The sequence below is a fragment of the Mus musculus genome, chromosome 2, assembly GCF_000001635.26.
Source record: "Mus musculus strain C57BL/6J chromosome 2, GRCm38.p6 C57BL/6J".
NCBI lineage: Eukaryota > Metazoa > Chordata > Mammalia > Rodentia > Muridae > Mus > Mus musculus.
In genome coordinates, this window is record NC_000068.7 from 31,145,766 (window position 1) to 31,167,316 (window position 21,551).

Here is a 21,551-nt window from a genome sequence, read left to right on the forward strand (position 1 = left end):
TTTTTTTTTTTTAAAGATTTATTGGGCTGGTGAGATGGCTCAGTGGGTAAGAGCACTTTTTTTTTTTTAAGATTTATTTATTTATTTATTACATGTAAGTACACTGTAGCTGTCTTCAGACCCTCCAGAAGAGGGAGTCAGATCTCATTACGGATGGTTGTGGGCCACCATGTGGTTGCTGGGATTTGAACTCCGGACCTTCGGAAGAGCAGTCGGGTGCTCTTACCCACTGAGCCATCTCACCAGCCCACTTTGTTTGTTTTTTAAAGATTTATTTATTTTATTATACGAATACACTGTTGCTAGGAGGGCATTGGATTTCATTACAGATGGTTGTGAGCCACCAGATGGTTGCTGGGAATTGAACTCAGGAAAGCTGGAAGAGCAGCCAGTGCTTTTAACCACTGAGCCATCCTCCAGCCCTGTTTGTCTTTTTTCAAAGACAGGGTCTATGTACTCTAGGCTGACCTCAAACTTACTATGTAGCCAAGGCTGGCCTGGAAGTGACCTGAGTCCAAAAAAAAAATGCATTTAGTTTTCCTGTAAGCCCACAACTGTTGGTGAAACTATGGTAAATTGAGAACCAGCTGCAGACCTGTATGCAGCCAAGCAGCCACAGGATCAGGATAAATCCAGGAACTTTCTAGTGAGCGCAATCTTACAACTGCAACTGATTTTAATACCCTATTGCTGAGTTCTCCAGACGTCTGCAAAGACTCGGTAAATCATGAAACACAATCTGTCACTGGTTGAGCAGGATGTAGAGTCTCAGGTTGAAAAGTGACTCTCAGGTTCACCCCCCGCTCACCTTCAGTGGGCTGAAGCCACTGGACTGCCATTTGCCCACTTGCCAAAAAGATGCCTTAAGGGTTTCTTCTCAGTCTCAAGAGATGCCTGAGATTCCCACTGCAATCTGGAAGACATGGCCAGTAGATGCTACCATGCCCCGACGAATCTCTGCTTCCTTCCACTGTGCTAGCTTTGGGGTCTCAAAGAACTCTTCTGAAAAGACACACAGACCTGTGGGACAGTTCAGCAGGAAAGGAGCTATAGCCAAATCTACCCACTTGAGTTCTATCCCTGTGGCTCACATGGCAGAAAGAGAGAACAGATTTTGAACATTATCCACCCTCCCCCCCATCTCTGGGGACATATGTCCCTTCCCCCATACATACATATATGTAATAAAAACTTTGGTAAAAGGAAAAACAGACAGCAGTTATATCTTATTTCCTCAACTGTCCAAGCCCAGGTTAAATCGTGTCAATAGCACTATAAAAAAACTACAAATTTGAATTCAAACCCTAGTTTCCTACCAGTGGCATCTTTGAACTGACCCTGCAAACCGTAAAGACTCTTGATTAAGAGAGCAAGGCCCGAAGCCAGGGCTCAGGAGCTCTGTCCTTCCTGACCTCCAGGCTTTTCCAGTCAGCCCCAGGTTGAACGCCCCTTGAAAGCACTGACAGGGAGAAGCAGGCATAACTTGTTTTGTTACTCAACAAGACGTGTGGTTGCAGCATCCTGGTTTCGCAAATGACCTTTTCTGGAAACTCAGAAATCATGTGTTACACCTTGCAGGGACGCAGTGTTTGAAGAACATTCCATACTGACTCCTTGTAACAAGTTTTCAAAGACGTGTAAGGGGTCTTCCATGTTTCTTCCTCTGGATCACATGACCACACCCATAGAGTTCCCTTTCCTCACCCACTGCTGAGCAGACCTGATTGCTGTGCCCTTATAGAGGTTCTGCCATAATTCTCAAGGTTAAAAATGAAGAACCCCTGAGAGGCAGAAGCAGGCAAATTTCTGAGTTTGAGGCCAGCCTGGTTTACAAAGTGAGTTCCAGGACAGCCAGGGCTATACAGAGAAACCCTGTCTTGAAAAACAAACAAACAAACAAAAGACTCCTAAAGATTTAATTGATTTAATTTTAAGTCTGGTAAAATGTTTACTGCAACGACACTACAAAATTCTTCTTTGGAATAACTTTTACCACTACTAAGAGGAACTGAGAATATCTGCACATTCCGCTCTTTAGTATTAGTCAAATTTAAAGACAGACTTTCTAAAAAATGGCACTGACCTTTATTATTTATTGGTCTTTATGACTTTTACTTATGTGTATATGTGTGAGTGTGTGTGGGTCTCCTGGAACTGGAGTGACAGGCGGTTGTGAGCTTCCTGATTTGCAGGCTGAGCACTGAGCTTCTGTCCTCTGGAAGAGTAGCAAGTGCCCTTAATCACCGAGTCACTCCTCCAGTCCCACATTATTGCCATTGTCATTGCCATCGTTGTCGTCCAGGGTCTCACTATGTAGCTCTGGCTGTCCTGGAACTCACTATGTTGAGCAGGCTGGTTTCTAACCTAGAGAGAGATCCACCTGCCTCTGCCTTCTGGGTGCTAAGACTAAAGGCGTGTGTCTGGGTTATTATTATTATTATATTTACGTGTATGTGTGCCAGATGGCCGCAGGAGCCAGAAGAGGCCACCAGATCCATTGGAACTGTTGTTACAGGTAGTTGTTAGTCACCATGTGGGTTCTAGAAACAAACCCCAGTCCTCGGCAACATCAGTAAGTGCCCTTAAGTGCTGACAATTATCAGTTAAGGAATGAACCTTAAGAAGTAAAAGTTGGATGGCAATATAGTGCAGTGGCTTGTCCAGCATGCACGAAGCCTTAGTCTAATCCGCAGTACCACAGCAAAAAGGGAAAACCTACTTCAAAATTCATCTGTTTACAGTTAAGAGCACTGACTGCTCTTCCAGAGGTCCTGAGTTCAAACCCCAGCAACCACATGGTGACTCACAACCATCTGTAACGAGATCTAACACCCTCTTCTGGAGTGTCTGAAGACAGCTACAGTGCACTTACATATAACAATAAAAAAGATCTTTAAAAAAAATTTTTTTTTTTTTAACGAAAATAAAAATCACTTAAGTAGGGGGTGAGAAGTCGCTCAGTAATTAAGAGCACTGGCTACTCTTCCAGAGGAGCTAGGTTTCAATTCTCAGGCCCCATAGGGTGGCCAACAAATACTTACAACTCCCGTTTCAGAGGATCTAATGGTCCCTTCTGGCCTCTCCATACTCCTGTATGCATGTGGCATGCATACATATATACTCAGGAATACATACATACACATAAGTAAATATATCCCCAACAGGTGACTTTTACCTCAGACTCTCTGTCATGGCTGTTACCATGCCAGCTTGCTTCCTTTTTTTTTTTTTTTTTGTTTCTTTTGGTTTTTGTTTTGTTTGTTTGTTTGTTTTTTAAAGATTTATTTATTGTTATATGTAAGTACACTGTAGCTGTCTTCAGACACACCAGAAGAGGGCATCGGATCCCATTACAGATGGTTGTGAGCCACCAAGTGGTTGCTGGGAATTGAACTCAGGACCTCTGGAAGAGCAGTCAGTGCTCTTAACTGCTGAGCCATCTCTGCAGTTGCTTGCTTCCTTTTTTAAAATATAAACTTATAAAAATCAGACAGGTGCGGTTATAGAGGCAGCTCTCGGGAGGCAGAGGCAGGCGGATTTCTGAGTTCGAGGCCAGCCTGGTCTACAGAGTGAGTTCTGGGACAGTCGGGGCTATACAGAGAAACCCTGTGTCAAAAAAAAACCCAAAAAAACAAAACAAAACAAAAAAAGAGCATGCCCTGCTCTTGCAGAGGACGTGAATCTGGTTCCCAACACCCATGTCATGGGGCCCACGACCTGCTTCCAGCCCCAGGGGTTCTAACCCTTTCCTGGCCTCCAGGAACCTTGCACTCACACACACTCCCCAACCCCACACATACACACAATAAAATAGAATAATACTTCTTTTTTCTTTTTTTTTTTTTTAAAGTAAGAAGCTTTTCATAATACTGGGCAAGAAGCCGTGAGAGTGTTCCATGGCAGTTTCAGTCCTGGTTTCACAGATGCCAGCTAAAACTGCCCAAGGGCTGTATGATCTTCAAAAAGCTACCTAATGTTCCCTGACACTGATCTCACACCTAGTAAACAAGGAGAAAAATCTGGGTTATCTATACAGCTTTCCGGTCCAACAACGCATGCGATGGCCTCGTTCTCAATGAGGCAAGACGGGCTTTTGTCCTGGGCTTTGTGAGCAGGGTGAGTCTGCCTGTGCTGGTGGGCCATTTATACCCAGACAGACTGCCTCTGAACTAATCTAACCAAACCTGATCTGATGAAAGGAAATAAGACATCTCATAGGACTCTTATAAATGACATAACGTAGATCACATAGCCAATCAAGTTCACTCAGAAAATAATTTCTCACCTCTCTGTGTAGGGCTGCAAAAGAGTAATTCCAGAGTTTCCTGCTCTAGGTTTCATTATCTATCTGTAAGGGGGTGGGATCAGATGAAAATCCTGTTCAAACATGGAAGATTGCATATTCAAAAGAGATGGCCCAAGACCCAAGTAAAGGGAAGACAAGGCTAGCCACCAGCCAGCCAGTGTCACTGCCTTTCCCTCCCATGAAACTGAAATGCATCTTAAGATAAACCCCAACCTCTGTGTCTCCACCTGCATGTTCTACTGTTGCCTCTGAAGAGGGTGTGACTGAACTTGGCCTGGTTTTTAAGTCAGGGGAAGGATTCGGGGTATATCAGTGTATGAAGACTGTGCAAGCACAGAGGCAAAACCAGGGCCTCCAAAACCATCTCACTTTTAGTTCCATATTTTCCCAAGTGATTTTTTTTTTCTTTTCTTTTTTTTTTTTGGTTTTTTCGAGACAGGGTTTCTTTGTATAGCCCTGGCTGTCCTGGAGCTCACTTTGTAGACCAGGCTGGCCTCGAACTCAGAAATCCGCCTGCCTCTGCTGGGATTAAAGGCGTGCGCCACCATGCCCGGCGATTTTTTTTTTTTAATTAGACAGTGTAGTCCCAACAAATCGATTTGTTTGTTTGTTTGTTTGGGTTTTCAATTCGAAGTTTCTCTGAGTAGTTCTGGTTGGCCTTGAACTCAGATATCCACTCGCCTGCCTCTGCTTTCTGAGTGCTTGGATTAAAGATGTGTACCACCACCTCCTGGCTCCAAGTGAATTTGTTGAAGTTCACAGTTTGTGGCATTAAAGTATATCATATTGGGCTGAAGAGATGGCTCAGCAGCTAAGAGTTCCTGTTCTTCCAGAAGACTGGAGTTTGGGTTCCCAGCAAGCACAATGGATGGCTGACAACCAAGGTAACTTCAGTTGCAGGGATCTGATGCCCCCTTCTGGTCTCTATGGGTACACCTCATGGCATTTATAAACACACAAACAACATAAAAACAAACTTAATTTCCTATCTATATGTATTTATATATACAGATCTATCATGTTGGGTTAGAGACACTGCTCAGTGGTTAAGAGCACTTACTGCTCTTATAGATAGATACCTGAGTTAACTTTCTAGTACTCATGATGTCAGGCAACACACAACTGCCAGCAATTCCAGCTCCCGAGGATCTGACACCATCTTCTGGTCCTCTCAGGTACCTATACATGGCACACACATACATAAAAAACTTAGAAAAGCAACCAACCAGACCTTCAAAATACATCCTGTTACTAGTTCCAGTTAAAAAGCTATAGGAATCTGATTCTGTCATAGGTGTTCACACACCTACATAGTGGTAGCTGCCTGGTAGTAGAGTTCCCTGTGTTTTTATTGTGTCCTATTTTGCTTAAATAATTACATGCACATACACAAAAGCATATGTTACTTGTGTGTCCAGCTAAAAACAAGAATCTAAGAACTAAACCAACTTGGTTATCAGCTATTTTAATACGAGTGTTTCCTGTAAGCCCTGGTACCAGGGACCTACAACCAAGTCCTTCCATTAAGTGTTAAGGACTAGAAGCTAAGTTTCCAAAGAGACTAAAATAGAAAACATTAAGGCTCAGACTCCAGCGGTGGCATGAAATCACACAAGACAAAATGACGTATCAGTTAAAAATCTGCATGTGATCCCCAGCTCAGACTGGCCAAAATGACCATTTCTTAGAGTTTAGGTAGAACAGAGGAACAGCCTGACACCTACCTCTTATATAATTAGATTGTCCCAAAGATTAAATGCCACTTAAAAAAAAAAAGCCTAGTGGATGGCTTCCTATGGACTCAATAAATCCTATTACTGCAACTATTTCAAGCTGAAGTTTGTGTAAAGGGCCTAGGATGATAATAAGTCAAGGAATCTAAGACAGGCCAGCAATTTCTAAGTTATTACCACCGAAGGCAGTCCAATCATCCGCCAGGGTCAGTGGCGGACATTGCGGGTTCCAGACTTTGGTCCAGGCCCCTCAATCCCCAAGCCCGGCAAGGCAGAAAGGAGGCCCGGCTTGAACTTGCCCCGCCATGGTTGTCATGGCAAACGCTTCAGGGTCCTCACAGGGGCTTTGCCGGAAGTCCGTCCTGGGAGGCCAATTGAAGAGTGCCGAGGTGGTCCGCTCAGGTCCCTGCGTGACCAGAGTTGCGTTTTGCAGTAAAACGATCTCAAGGACCTCGGAGGCGGCAGCCGCGCCCCCTTCCAGAGCACCTCCGGGACGACGCACTTTGACCCGGAAGTGGGTGGGAGAGGAAGCAGCTGGTGATGCTGGAACAAACATGGCCGTCCCGGTACCCCTCGGCCGCTTCGGCTCCTTCTGCCTGCGGCTGCTACGACTGCTGGCGTTGCTGGAGCTGCTGGTCCACCCCGTCTTGGGCCGCGTCCATCACCTGGCGCTCAAAGTAAGGCCTGGCAGGCTGGGGGCAGGATCAGGGAGTGGCGACGGGGGGGTGGGGGGAGCGCGACCGCTGTCCCGGGCTGAGCCAACTTCAGCCCAGCGGGATCTCCTAAGTTCGGCCCCTGAGCCAGGGGGTTTGCGCCGCCCCGTAGGGATGGACTACGCCGTGCGGCCTCCTCGGGTAGTCTGGTCCCTGCAGGTTTGAGGTCCTGAGGAAGGGGCCCAGATGCGGCCTAAATACCCAAAGACCTGGGAGGCCACTCCTGCGATTCCTGCTGGCTTCCCTGGATTCCACGTTGGTGGCAACCTTCCCTAATTCACCCTTTCATAACTTAAATTCCAAGTTCTCTTGTCCGCGATCTCCGCCCTTCTGTGCTCCTTGATCTGGCGCTTTGAAGTTGTGCGGAATCTTAGCCTGTTTCCTTGCTTGGTTTAGGGTGCTCGGTTGACTGACCAAAGCCAGAATCCCCAAGAGGAATTCAAATCTCTCTTGAAATACATGCCTTGGTTTCAAGAAGAAAAAATAAGAAAGAACAAGCCTGAGGATTTAAACTCAGCATCCAAAGTGTTTCTAAGTAGTGGGCCTTTTTCATTCCCGCTCTATGGCCATTGCCTAAGGAAGATGTTTATGACAGGCCTGAAGTGACCACCAAGAACCGCTATGGTAGCTAACTCACAGTAGAAAGTTCTCTAAGGCTTACACAGGATTGGCAGCCGGTTAATATACCTGGAGAACAGAAAGTGACATCATTATGACTCAAAGCCTTGTACATTTTCCTAATAGTCAGTGTACCAAGAAGTTGCGGATCTGGACACAGCTGTCTGTAAAAACACTTTCCATTAGGTGTGAAGGATAAAGGCTTGTGAATGTAGCGTTTAAAGGGTCCAGACAGACTGTAGATTTGAAACCTGGCCAAATCCATACAGGCACACTTGGGCTGTCTGCTTTTGATTGTTAAAATGATCTTGAAGCTGGGCGGTAGTGGCGCATGCCTTTAATCCCAGCACTTGGGAGGCAGAGGCTGGCGGATTTCTGAGTTCGAGGCCAGCCTGGTCTACAAAGTGAGTTCTAGGACAGTCGGGGCTATACAGAGAAACCCTGTCTTGAAAAACAAACAAACAAATGATCTTGAGTAAAGTGACTCTTACCTACAGCAAGACAGATCAATCTTGGCTCCTTATAAAATCCACTGAAAGCTGTAGGCACTCTCCCCAGAGAAATGCTTTTTGAAGTAAGACCATCTTACATCTTAACAGCTTTCTTGGCCTTTCTGTAGCTTCATAATCTTGGTACAGTTTAATCAAGGTATCCAAGTTTGCAGATTCATCACTCTGAGGGTAAGAACTCCTGATTTCTAAAGTCTCGCATTTTGAGGTTTGCAGATTGTTTTTATTGGGTATATAATTTAGCTGAGTTTATAAAGCTTAGGAATTAGAAACAAAACTACTTGTAACAAGACACACTGGGACCACATCTCCTGGCTCCCTGTCCAACATTTCTAGTGTTTAAATGCCAGGTGTCTGGTATCACTAGGTAAACGCTGGCAGTATTTTATATTGGCCAGCCTGAGTGATCAGTATATTCCAACCTTCTATACCAGCCTTTATCTGTGGTGGAAGCAAACTTAGAGTAGTTCTGTGGTTGGCCTCTCTTGTGCCAACCTAGTGAAGTTCTGTGGTTGACTTCTCTGTGTCAGATGCCTTGATGGTTTTCTCTCTTGTAACATGCTCCCTACGATTATCCTATAGTTGGTACTAGAATCTTTTTTCTTGGACAGTCTTTACTTGTTATCTAAGGAGAGGACATTTACCAGCAGAGGGTCCACCAAAGAAGCAGAAGATGGTCTTACCCTGCTTGAAGTTGGGAAGCACAGGCTTGAGCAGGTTAGAAACCCAGGCTTGCAAGTGCATGAAGTGATCACCAAATGTCAGGAATATGCATTGATTTAAAAAAAAAAAAGATTCATTTCTCTCTCTCTCTCTGTGTGTGTGTGTGTGTGTGTGTGTGTGTGTGTGTGTGTGTGTGTATGTATGTATGTGAAGGTCCCTTGGAGCTGGAGTAACAGGCAGTTGTAACAGGCAGTTGTAAGCTGTCCCATATGTGTGCCGGGAAATGATCTTGGGTCTTTTTCAAGGTGCCATAAATCCTCTTAACTGCCGAGCCATTTCTATAGCATTGATCCTTATAAATATGTTTTAACATGGACAATTTCAAATGCACCAGAGTAGGTACAGTTGCATAATAAACTCCCATGTGCCTGTCCTGTGCCTCTGTAGCCATTAGCAGCCAATCCTGCCTTCCACCTGGCTGAGGTCACTTCTCTGTTCTCAATGTCTTTAGTTTTGTAAATAAATTCAACAAACAGAAAACAAACAGAAAGAACTTTTCCTTTTCAGTTCCCTTTCTTTATTTTTCATCTTTCGTTTGTTTTCTTGGTCTTCTTACATCCCTTATTCTCTGACCTTCCTATATATTCCTTATTTTTCAAAAGCAACTTTTTTGAAGGTATAATTTGTATATATAAGTCATACATTTTCTTTTCTTTTCTTTTTTTTTTGTTTTTGTTTTTGTTTTTTTCGAGACAGGGTTTCTCTGTATAGCCCTGGCTGTCCTGGAACTCACTTTGTAGACCAGGCTGGCCTCGAACTCAGAAATCGCCTGCCTCTGCCTCCCGAGTGCTGGGATAAAAGTTATACATTTTCATCATTAGACCCTTATTTTGATTCTTTACCATAATTGTCACCATTACCCAGCTATAGGAAATTTCTGTTGCCTTCCATAGATCTCATATGCTGACTTATAAATCTCCTTTTTACTCCCATGCCCAAGCATTGCATTCAGGGGATCCAATGCCCTTTTCTGCCTCTGTGGACACCAGGCGTGTATGTGGTGCATAGGCATAAATGCAGGCAAAATAGCCATACACATAAAAAATTAAAAAGTAAAAATTAGGGGGACTGAAGAGATGGCTCAGTGGTTAAGAGCACTGACTGCTCTTCCAGAGGTCCTGAGTTCAATTCCCAGCAGCCGCATGGTGGCTCACAACCATCTGTAATGGGATCTTATGCCCTCTTTTGGTATGTCTGATGACAGCTACAGTGTACTCACATAAATAAATAAACCTAAAAAAAAATAGCACAAACCCTAGATTTTGGGTTATATAAAAAAAAAAAATTAAAAGTTTGAGTTCTTTTCTTGCTGTTTTTTTGAGACAGAGTTTCTGTCTTGAAGATCTGCTGTGTGTTTCATAGAGCTGTCCTTGCAGGTACTTTGTGAGAAATGGAGTTGTCCAGCAGGTAGACTTCTGTCCCTAACTTCTTACATTTTTTAGATTTATCCACGTTGTGCCATGGTTCAGTAATTTTATCTTTTGTATGGACATGTACTGAGTGTGCATTTGTTTATGTGTGTGCACTGAGGTGTTCACGTAGAAGTCAGAGGACAGGCTTGGACGGCCCTTACCTCCTATCTTGTTTGAGGCAGGGAATTTATTTTTCTGCTTGCTGTTGTATCTGTCAGCTTAGCAAGTTTCTGGGAGCTCTCCTGTCTCCACCTCTCCTAGACAGACATGGTGGAATTACACTCGTGCTGCCACCTCTGGCTTTAGGTGGGTCTTGGGGATCCTCCTGCTTGTATGGCAAGCACTTTACCTACCGAGCCTTCTCCTTAACTCACTCAGGAATTTGATGTTAGCTATTGTTGAATACCAGTGCCCTCTGTGGGTGATCACCTTTTGCCTAGTATAACTGGCCTCTGTCCGCCCAGTGCTAGGATTACAGGTACAGACCCCATGCCCATCTCTGGTCCTGTTTTATTATGATGGATGTCCTACCAACATCATTCATGTGCAAGTCTGTGAAACTTGGGTGACACCCAGGGCTGGAGTAGAGTTGCTGGGCCATATGGTAGGGTTGTAGTTAAAATTTTTTTAAGATTTATTAATTATTATTATTATTATTATTATATAGATATCTAAGTACACTGTCTTTGGACACACCAGAAGAGGACATCAGTCTCATTATGGATGGTTGTGAGCCACCATGTGCTTGCTAGGATTTGAACTCAGGACCTTCGGAAGAGTAGTCAGTGCTCTTAAATGCTGAGCCATCTCTCCAGCCCCCCGTTGCTGTTTGTTTGTTTGTTTGCTTGTTTGAGACAGTTTTCTGTGTAGCCCTGGCTGCCCTGGAACTCTCTCTAAAGACTGACTGGCCTCAGACTCAGATTTGCCTGCCTCTGCCTCCGAGTGCAAGTGCTGGAATTTAAGGCCCAGCAAAATTAGAATTCTTAATGTGCAAGCTTAATTCTTAATTCTTAGCTTGCAAGGAATTCAGTGATAAGATAGGACCTGGGGATGTAGCTTCGTAATGGAACACTTGCCTAGCATGCATATAGCCTGAGTTCAGTCCCAGCATTGCAAAAATCAAACCAAACCAAACCAGGAGCTGGCTGTGTAGCTCGGTAGTGCCACATTGCTTGGCATATCCCAGACCCTGGTTCACTCATCACAAAAACAAAGGCAGCAGTGTGTTGCCTGCACACCTTATCTGCACAGGCAGACTGGGACAGCCTGAGAGTACCAGGCAGTGAGCTGATCCCTATCAGTCTATTCTGTAAAGGTTAAAGAATGAAGCTGAGTGGCTACCCACTTGCTTTACTTACTTATTAATGTGTATGTGACATGTGTGTTCTCACGCACGGGTGCTCATGTAGCATGGCATGCATGTGGAGGTTAGACAAGAATCTTGAGTGTTAGTCCTTGCCTGTTGGGGGGGGTGGTGGCTCGTGCTCCTCCCCACTGCATACAGTAGGCTGTATGCTGCATGTAGCTGGCCCGTGGGCTTCTGACGTTCTGTGTGGCAAGCACATGCACTGGGCCATCTCCTCCGGCCTGGTTGTTACTCTTTTATGTTTATTTATCTCGTATGTGGTGTGGTCTGTCTGTCTCTGTCTACATGGATGTACACATGCATTTCTGTCAGTGTGTATGTGTATGTACATGCATGACAGACATAACAAGCATATTGTGTTGAAGGATAATTTGGGAGCTGACTCTCTCCTTCCACCATGTGGGTCCACAGGACCAACTCAGGTCAGCAGTCTTGATAACAGGAGCCTCTGCCTGCTGGGCTATCTTAACAGTTTTGATTAGTTTGGATTTTTTGCTTGTTTTTTTGAGGAAGGCTCCATATGGCTTAGGTGTGCCTCATATTCACTATACAGCCAAGAATGGCTCTGCACTCTCTCTCTTCCTTTCCTTCTTTCTTCCTTTCCTTCCTTCTCTTTTCCTTTCTTTCTTTCTCTTTCTTTCTTTCCTTCCTTCCTTCTCCTTTTCTTTTCTTCTCTTTTCTTCCTTCCTTTCTTCTTTCTTTCTTTCTTTCTTTCTTTCTTTCTTTCTTTCTTTCTTAAGTGGTTTTTCTGAGACATAATTTTTCTGTGTAATAATCCTCAATGTTTTGGAACTCACTTTGTTGTCTAGACTGGAACTCACAGAAATTTACCTTCCTCTGCCTCCTTTGAAGTGCTGGGATTAAAGGTGTGCACAGTAAAACCTGGTTTGTCTTTGAACTCTTGATCTCATGCCCCTGCCTCCCAATTATGGGATTCCAAGCACAGGCTACCCCATCTGTCTTCTTTACCTTTCATGGAAATAGTTCGGTATGTTGGGGTGGGGTGGCCAGACCTGTGCGTGTTCAGATGCTCTCATTGTCTCCTGTGTTGGTTGGGCTATCCTCCCCACCCTCCACCCCCAGCCTGTGGACTCTCCCTCCCACTTTGACTTTCTTAGTAACTAGACCACTGGCTGCTCATTTCTCAAGCTGGAAGTCTGTCATTTCACCAAGTCACCAAGTTCTGTAAAGTATTCTAAATAGCTCCCAATCCCCTGTCTTCTTGTGTGTTATTACCACAATTGCTGCTTCCTCTGGTCCACCCTTAATGACTCCTGGACCAGTGTAGTCTCCAGCATCTTCTAGCTCATAGAGTTTTACATTTTACTTATTTATTTAGCCCACTAGGGTGATTCACTCTCTCTCTCTCTCTCTCTCTCTCTCTGTGTGTGCGCGCGCGCGCACGTGTGTGTGTGTGTGTGTGTGTGTGTGTATGTGTGTGTGTATGTGTGTGTGTGTATGTATTTATGTATGTATAGGCGTCTGCATGCCACAGGAGGGCATCTGATACAGGATAGATGGTTATGAGCCACCATGTGGATGTTGGGAATTGAATTCAGGACTTTTGAAAGAGCAGTCAGTGCTCTTAACCACTGAGCCATCTCTCCAGCCCTAGAGTGATTTTCTTAAAAAACTGGATTTTTTAATTTGTTTTTGTTTTTTGTTTTTGAGACAGGGTTTCTCTGTATAGCCCTGGCTGTCCTGGAACTCACTCTGTAGACCAGGCTGGTCTCGAACTCAGAAATCCGACTGCCTCTGCCTCCCAAGTGCTGGGATTAAAGGCATGCACCACCACACCCAGCCCAAAACTGGGTCTTATCATCTGTGATAGTTTGAATTAGAAACATCCTCCTTGGTCTTGGGCATTTGAATTCTTGGTTCCCAGTTAGTGGTGCTGTTTGGGGAAGCTTAGGTGATTGGCTTTGCTAGAGGAGATGTGAGAGCTTTGAGAGTTAAAGGACTCCCACCATTTCTAGATCACTGTCTTCTCTTTCATGCTGGAAGTTCAAGATATGAGCTCTTAGCCCCCTGTTCCAGTCGCCATGTCCCTGCTCTGCCATTATAGACTCTTATCCCTGTAACTGCAAGCTCGTGTAAACTTCCTCTGTGAGTTGCCTTGGTCTTGATAATTTATCAGAGCAACAGAAGAGTAGCTAATACATGATTTCACTGTGGGTGAAACTCAGCAGTAGCCTCCTATTTTTCCCGGGAGGGATGTCCATGCTCATTGGCGAGCCAGCTTCCTCTCTCTAGAGCTACTGTCCTTGTCCTTCTTGCAGATGTGTGCAGCTGGATGAAGTTTTCCTCAGACCTGTTACTTCCAGCTTCAATGGCATTATTTGCTCCCTGGGGCTTCTTTTGCCCACTCTGTCCTCTCACCAATCACCAGTAGCTCAAAGTAGCCAACAGAAATGCACACAAGGAGGGGGGAGGGCTCTTACTTTCTTCAGACTCACAGCCTGAAGCCATGTGACAGGAGGGGAGGTCAGCACAGGAGGCAGAGATGTGAGTGTGACATCTGTGCAGATGTGGGATCATAGAATAATGGGGCTAGGAGATGCTGCCGCTAAGTAGTCTTAGCACTTTGCAGTGCCCACCTTATACTTACACAGAAATATATGCTGTGTAGACTAATGTTTTGGAAAGAAATATCCATGAGCATTCTATAACTTTGGATTCAAGGATTGCTTAAATGTAACTAGTTTGTGTGTGTACATATGTGCACACAGGTATGCATGCCTGAGCGCATGTATAAAGGCAGGATTAGGGTGTTATGTGTCTTCTTCCATCTCTGTCACTCATTCCTTTGAGACGGAGTCTCTCTGAATCTAGACTTTGTATCTTCAAGGTTGGAAGTCAGCAACCCTAGCCGTGTCCCAGTCACCTCAGAGCTGGGGTTACAGGTGCTGTGGTGATGGGATCTGAACTTCAGGCCTTTGATTGCCGAATAGGATTCCGACTCTTCCCTGCTGCAACATCACTTTTCAGCCCCAAGAAGAAGTTAAAAAAAGGAGGGCTGGGGTAGAGGCTCAGATGGTAATGTGTTTGACTTACAGATTTGAAGACCTGAATTCAGTCGTTAGCATCCATGTAACAAATGTCAGGCACGCCAGCATTCATTGTGATCCCCGTGGGGAAGCCGAGACAGAGGACCTGGGACTCACAGGTCCTTCTAGTCTAATCTGTACGTTCCAAGCAGTGAGGGCCTTATCTCAAAGAAGGCAGAGTTTGAAGCTGGGGGTTGTCCTCTGGTCTTGCTGCATGCAAACACACAAACAAGCATGGATGTTAAATAACTACTAGCAATAAAGATCGACAGGCTTTCTTCAGAATTAAAAAATAAAAACTCATATGACAACATATATCACACAATGTTAAAAAAGAAAAATTTAAAGACTGGAAGAGAGATGTTCAGTCTAAGGTCAAAGGTGAGCTCTCAGGCTGGTAAGGTGCTCAGCAGGCACCACACTTGCTGTGCAAAGCAGCTGACCCTGGAACTCTCAGAAAGGTGGAAGGAGTGACATGGAGTTGTTTTCTGACCTCCACACCGTGCCCACACCCTCCTCCTACCAATAATAGACAGTGTCAGCGGTGCTAGTAAGAACGTAAGCAGCCACAGCGTATCAAGGACTTTCAGTCTGCAGGCCTGGTGCAAAGGTTAAAAACATGGGTGGATCACAGTTCCAACTCCAGGGCATTCTTTTTTTTTTTTTTAAAGATTTATTTATTTATTATATGTAAGTACACTGTAGCTGTCCACAGACACTCCAGAAGAGGGCATCAGATTTCATTACGGATGGTTGTGAGCCACCATGTGGTTGCTGGGATTTGAACTCAGGACCTTCAGAAGAGCAGTCGGCACTCTTAACCACTGAGCCATCTCGCCAGCCCCCCAGGGCATTCTTTTCTGCCTCCAGGGGAATACATGTATGCAAATAGATAGACAGACACAGTAAATAATAGAAATAAACCTTAAAAAGTCTGTTAAAAGCCGGGCGTGGTGGCGCACACCTTTATTCCCAGTACTGGGGGCGGGGGTGGGGGGGGGTGGGGGGTGGTGGCAGAGGCAGGTGGATTTCTGAGTTCTAGGCCAGCCTGGTTTACAAAGTGAGTTCCAGGACAGCCAGGGCTATACAGAGAAACCCTGTCTCGAACCCCCCTCCCCCCCCCAAAAAAGAAATGGCTGTATGCTCCTGGTGTGTGTGTGGGTGTGTGTGAAAAAGAAATGGCTGTATGCTCCTGGTGTGTGTGTGTGTGTGTGTGTGTGTGTGTGTGTGTGTTGAGAGCTGTGATGATGTTCCGACAGATGGACAAGCACAACAGGAAAATGTATCCACATAGAGACCAGGAAGGATAGATATATTGTTGCTGAAAATGGAAGTTGCAGATCTATGTAAACATTATTGATTTAGCCAGATTTTAAAGCAGCTACTTTGTGATATTTATGGTTCCACCTTTGAGTCCTTCCTTCTTTTCTTCCTTCCAAGCAAAATTCTGCCCAGGCTAGCCTTTAACTTGCCACCCTCTGACATAGCCTGGCAAGTAGCTGCAGTTATAGCCAGGTATCACCAAGCCTTGTCAGGGACCGAGGTTTTTGTTTTTGAGACAGGGTGTAATTCCGTCTCTGGCTGGCCTCAAACTTGTTAAATAGCTGAGTATGGCCTTGACCTTCTGATCTTGCCTCTACCTCCCAGACTTGGGATTTTAGGCGTGTACCATGGTTGGTGTATGAAGTGCTGGAGATCCGAACCAGAGCTGTGTGCATGCAGGCTTTCTAACAACTAAGCTACACCCTCAATTCTAGAGATATTTTTTGTTTGCTTTTTTTTCTTCTCTTGGATATAGAGTCACATTCTTAGAGCCCAGGGTAGTTTGTCGTTCATCTAGTTGAGGCTGGCTTTGAACTCATGGCAGTCCTCCTGCCTCAAGCTTTCAGAGCCAGTATTTCTTGCTTGCCAATATAAGTTAAAACCTACACGAGGACCTAGCCATTTCCCGAGGAGGGAAGGGATGGAGAAGGACGAGATCCAGAGACACAAAGGACGTATTCGCTCACTGCTGCTCCTTCTCCTTTTTCCCTCGCTGTGATCTGGAGCGCGTGTGTCTAAGCACCTGATGCTGGGGCCGTTAGGGACACAGACTTCTTCCTCTTCTAACTGAGTGCCCGTCCCAGACTTGAGTGTTCTGTTGTCCACACACTTCCCTGCCCAGCCAGGACCTCAGCCTGGCTTCTGCCAGCCCAGTAGTAAATGGTGATATCTCATTTAAATTGACTGTTGGTGAGGTTTCGGCTGGCAGCATGTTTATTAGCTTGCTGTTGTCTTTTTAAAAACTTACTTTATGCCGGGCGTGGTGGCACAGCACGCCTTTAATCCCAGCACTTGGGAGGCAGAGGCAGGCGAATTTCTGAGTTCGAGGCCAGCATGGTCTACAAAGTGAGTTCCAGGTCAGCCAGGACTACACAGAGAAACCCTGTCTCAAACAAAACAAAACAAAACAACAACAACAAAAAACCAACTTATTTTATTTCGGTAAACCTGAAACTTACTTTAGTAAGAATTCACTTTTGTGTGTCTCTCTATCTACATAAAATACATTAAAAAATTTGAGGGGATGACAAGATCTTACTTGATAGCTCTGGTTAACTTAGAATTCACTATGGAGACTAGGCTGGCCTTGATATCACAGAGAGCCACCTGCCTTTGCCTCCCTAGCACTGGGATTAAAGAATAAAAAAATTCTGTATAGCCCAGGATGGCCCTTCAGTCTATAATCCTTTTGCCTCAGCCTTCCTAGTGTTGGGTTTGCAGGTGTGTACTGCCACACGTGGCTTTAACTATTTTATCATTTAAGAATTTTTATTTCTCTAATGTGGGGTGGGGCACATAGGCACTGAGAACATGCGTGTTGACTTGTGGGAGCAGGTTCTCTCCTTTCACTGTGTGGCTCCTGGAAGGTGATCTCAGGCTCTCGGCCTTAGAGGCAACAAGTCCCTTACTCACTGAGCCATCTTGTAGGCCCTTATTTATTTGCCTCTGCCTCTGCCTTTCCAGTACTGGGATTAAAGGCTGCTTCCACTACACCTGGGTTTTAAAATACAGTTTCAGTTTAACAAAATAGATCATTGAAACTAAGAGTAAGCCTTTCCGAATAACTTCCCATATTCTGGAATCATGGGCTGCGTTTTCCTCTCTGATGACTACGTCCAGGCTTGGTGTGGTGCATCGGCAAGGCAAGAAAGATTTTGAGTTGAAAGTCAGTACAGGCCTCTCCATGAGATCCCATTTCAAGAAAAACAAAAACAAACAAGACAGAACATTAATCAGCAGTGTTGCATCTTCAAACTGGGGCTGGCCCTCTGTAGATTGTTGGCAGAGCGCCTGTGAGGAGAGCCAGGCGAGAGCGGCACACTCTTAATATTGACCTTGTTTGGGTATCTAGGTGTGGTGATGTATTCCAATCTAGCGGCTCATTTACACATTCCAGGCACCATTCTCCCTCTGAGCTGCATCCTCGCTCCAGTACAGTGTTTCATGTCCCCGCGACCTTGACTTTCCATAGCTGAATGATCTTGTTGAATTCACCTGATGTGCAGCTTACTGTGATCAAGCTTACAGCACACTGTTGCTGTTTTTCTTTTGGCCCACAATGGAGATACATACCAAGATAATTGTAGATGAGGTGGTGGGTCGTCTGGGATTTGTTCCCCTAATTGGCAGAGGTGTGTGTGTAAGCAGGGACAAGCCCTGGCACTTTCGACTCCTGTGTAATGCAGACAAGTTCAAAGCAAGATAAAAGATGCACTGTTTATTTGCTTATGAAAGGCATGCAGTGAGTAAGTGCCCAGGTGTAGAGTTCCTGCCTGGGTTGGGTCTGCTTCTCTGGTCCAAGCCAGCACTTACCTGTCTGGGCCTGTTTCTTCCACAGTAGCCTGAGCAGAGCAGCACCCGCCTTGTAGAGTTGTAGGGAGGCAGCTCCCTGTTGCAGAGCACTCCTTAGAGCCCTGCTGGGTCCTGTGCAGGAGGTGGCCAGTGCATCCTCTCTGTTGCTGGTGTCTGGCAGGGTCAGCCTTGGGATGCTCTGGCAGACCCTCTCTGTCCCCACATGAGGATGTACTGTCCCATTGTCAGGGAGCTTGGCTGCCATTTCCAGGAGAGTAGCAGGGAGAGGGCAGGAATACTGAGCTGCCACCCAACTTCTCATCCTCTTGAGCTCCTGATCCTCCTGCCACTGTCTGCCAAGTGCTGGGGTGTGCTACAGGTGTGTACTACAGGTGTGCTACAGGTGTGCACTACAGGTGTGCGCTACAGGTGTGCTGCTGTGTCAGGTGCATGGTGCTCCTCATAGAGCCTCAGTGAGGCTTTGTTTAAAGATGAGGTCTCACTGTGTAACCCTAGCTGTTCTAGGCTTGAACTCACAAAGACCCACCTGCCTCTGCCTCTCATGTGTGTCTGCTGTAAACTTCCTACATGTTGGACAGAGTAGAAGACTTATACTCTGAAAATGGAAGTTTGGGACCAGTGAGATGGCTCAGCAGTGAAAGCCTGATGACCTGGGCCCCCCATGCTGGAAGGGGGGACTGGACTCCTACAAGTTGTCTTCTGACTTTTTCTTTGTACTGTGACATGTGCATACACACACAAGTAAATAAACAAAATACAAGAAAAAAGTAAAATCCGTATGTGCTGAACATAAATGTACAACTCAGGTTATTTCCCCAATGTAAACACACTGTAGCCAGCAGGAAACAATTATTAGTGCTTTTACAGTTTTCTCAAGCCTTGCCTTTCCCTCAAGTGACTGGAAAGTCCCTTTCTCTGAGGAGCAGTCACCGTCCCCTCCAAATCCTGTCGTGTGTGTGTGTGTGTGTGTGTGTGTGTGTGTGTGTGTGTATTGTGAGTGGGCTTGCTTTGCTCTGCAGATTGCTTCTCTGTGGGAGTGTGGGTTTGCCTCAGTCTCCTGTCACTGGGAAGTGAGAGGCAGCACACTGCTCCAAATGCCTAGCTGAACTCTGCAGTAAAGGAAATTCCCAGAGGACCAAAAAAGGGAAGAGGGAGTTGAAAACACTGGCTGGAGCGGGGAGGGGAGGAAGCGAGTGCCATTCTGAGATATTGCAGGAGTCTGGAGAGAGTTTGTATTAGACCGTTGCTGAAGGCCAGTGCTCCAACCCTCAGACCTAGCTGGGATGGGGAGCCAGAGTCAGCCAGGGAATAAGACCCTCCTGGTGGCAGCTTTCCAGGGCATTGTCTCTTGGCCTTGTGGGTGGGGCTTATCCTAGTCCCTCAGAAGGTCCCATTGACAGCCCCTGAGGCCTGGAAACTTGTAGCTATAGGCGAGGGTCCCATCAACAGCTGCTATTGTTTGGGTAGCTCCAGCATTATGAGTAAAGAGCCACCTTGTCACAGGCAGTTCATGTAGTCTCAGTAATGTCACATGTCAGGACGAAGCTGTGTTAGAAGGCTTTGCTGATATCTTGTCCTGGTCCTGAAATGTGTTGTCCTGCATCAGTTGAGACATGGAGCAGGCAGGGGTTGGGCATGTTTCTCTGTGGGCTGAGGCTTGAGCACGCCCGGGATTCCCCCTGCTCAGTTGTCTGTCTCCACTTGACTTGTTCCTGGGAGGGCCTCTGCATTAGCTTCTGCCCTAAGGCCCAGCATACTGGTTATCACTTAGGGTCAAGTGACAAAAGTCTGGGAGGAGCTGAGGGCAGCAGGGCGCTTGTACTTACTTCAACACTCCCCTCCCCTGCCAGAATTGGTTTCTTTTATACATTACAAAATTTTGGGGGTGGGGAGTATTTTTTTAAAGATTTATTTATTTTATGTATTTTATATACACTGTAGCTGTCTTCAGACATACCATAAGAAGGCATCAGATCCCATTACAGATGGTTGTGAGCCACCATGTGGTTGCGGGGAATTGAACTCAGGACCTCTGGAAGCGCAGTCAATGCTCTTAACCGCTGATCTATCTCTCCAGCCTCATAAATATTAAATTTTAAATTATTCTTAATTCTATGTAGGTGTATGTATCTGCATGTGGGTGTGTGCACATGAATGCAGGTGCTCACAGAAGCCAGAGGCAAAAGATCCCCTGGAGTTACAGATGGTTATGAGCCTCCTAATGTGGTTGATGGGAGATGGTTGACGGAAGAGCAGCAAGTGTTTTTAACTGAACTAGGTCCTAGCCTCCAGCCCCCTATGTTTTTTTGAGGGGCCGTTGTTTGTCTTTTTTTTTTTTTTTTTTTTGGTTTTTTTTTTGGTTTTTTGAGACAGGGTTTCTCTGCATAGCTCTGGCTGTCCTGGAACTCACTTTGTAGACCAGGCTGGCCTCGAACTCAGAAATCAGCCTGCCTCTGGGATTAAAGGCATGTGCCACCACTCCCGCTAGTCTTTCTTTTAAACAGGTTCTCACTATATACCCCTGGCTGGTCAGGAACTCAGTGTAAACCAGCCTGGCCTTGAACTCACCCTCCTGCCTCTGCCTCCTGGGTGGGTATTAAAGGTGTGCACCCTGTGACTTGGCCTCCTCTATAAAGTTTTGCCTACCAGAAGACAGGCACTCTTCTTTCAGGAAGAATGCAGGCTGATTAATCATGGTTCACCTTGCTGTGGGATTCACATGTCAACTTGACCCTGACCAATTTGCCCAGAGCCCATACAAGTATGCTGAAATGAATGAGTCCACAGTTGCCCTCTGCAGGGCTTTGACATCTGTCGGAATCCTTTTCAACATTTAAAGGGTAGCTTGTGACAGCTGGGTCTGTCTTTGCACCTATGTAAACTTAGACTGACCACCATGAAACCGGACACATAGCTAGCTTGTCAAGCAAATGAACAAGCTGACTAATGAGACATCAACCCCAATCTCTGTAGGATGATGTGCGGCATAAAGTCCATCTCAACACCTTCGGGTTCTTCAAGGATGGGTACATGGTGGTCAACGTCAGCAGCCTCTCTGTGAACGAGCCTGAGGGAGCCACGGACAAGGATGCTGAGGCAAGTGTCTTCCTGTGGGTCAGGGGTTACTCCATCAGCCTCCTCCCTCCTTGCCAAACTGGAGAAAATTCAGTGTTGACAGTTCCAAAATTCACTGTACCAAAGCACGCTACAGGGCCCTCTTTACTTTTCTCTATTTAAGATTCATTTATTATTATATGTAAGTACACTGT

The 21,551-nt window shown here is 45.6% G+C and overlaps 1 protein-coding gene and 1 long non-coding RNA gene across 3 annotated transcripts in view; one reads left to right on the forward strand and one right to left on the reverse strand.

Moving 5' to 3' along the window:
- Positions 1 to 5,283: 5,283 nt before the first annotated feature.
- D330023K18Rik (RIKEN cDNA D330023K18 gene) lies at positions 5,284 to 6,526 on the reverse strand. Its single transcript, NR_040334.1, has 2 exons — positions 6,217 to 6,526; positions 5,284 to 5,485 (listed from the first exon to the last, which is right to left on the reverse strand). It is a non-coding gene; the product is annotated as an RIKEN cDNA D330023K18 gene (long non-coding RNA).
- Gpr107 (G protein-coupled receptor 107) overlaps positions 6,337 to 21,551 on the forward strand; it is a 64,466-nt gene continuing 49,251 nt past the window's right edge. The window contains exons 1-2 of one of the 2 annotated variants that reach the window (XR_001782976.2): positions 6,337 to 6,716; positions 21,256 to 21,378. Coding sequence is in view for 1 of the 2 variants with exons in the window: in NM_178760.4 (NP_848875.2) it covers positions 6,594 to 6,716; positions 21,256 to 21,378 (246 nt within the window). In the remaining variant the exon portion in view is untranslated. The remainder of the gene's footprint in view (positions 6,717 to 21,255; positions 21,379 to 21,551) is intronic. The other variant, NM_178760.4, reaches the window with a different exon arrangement.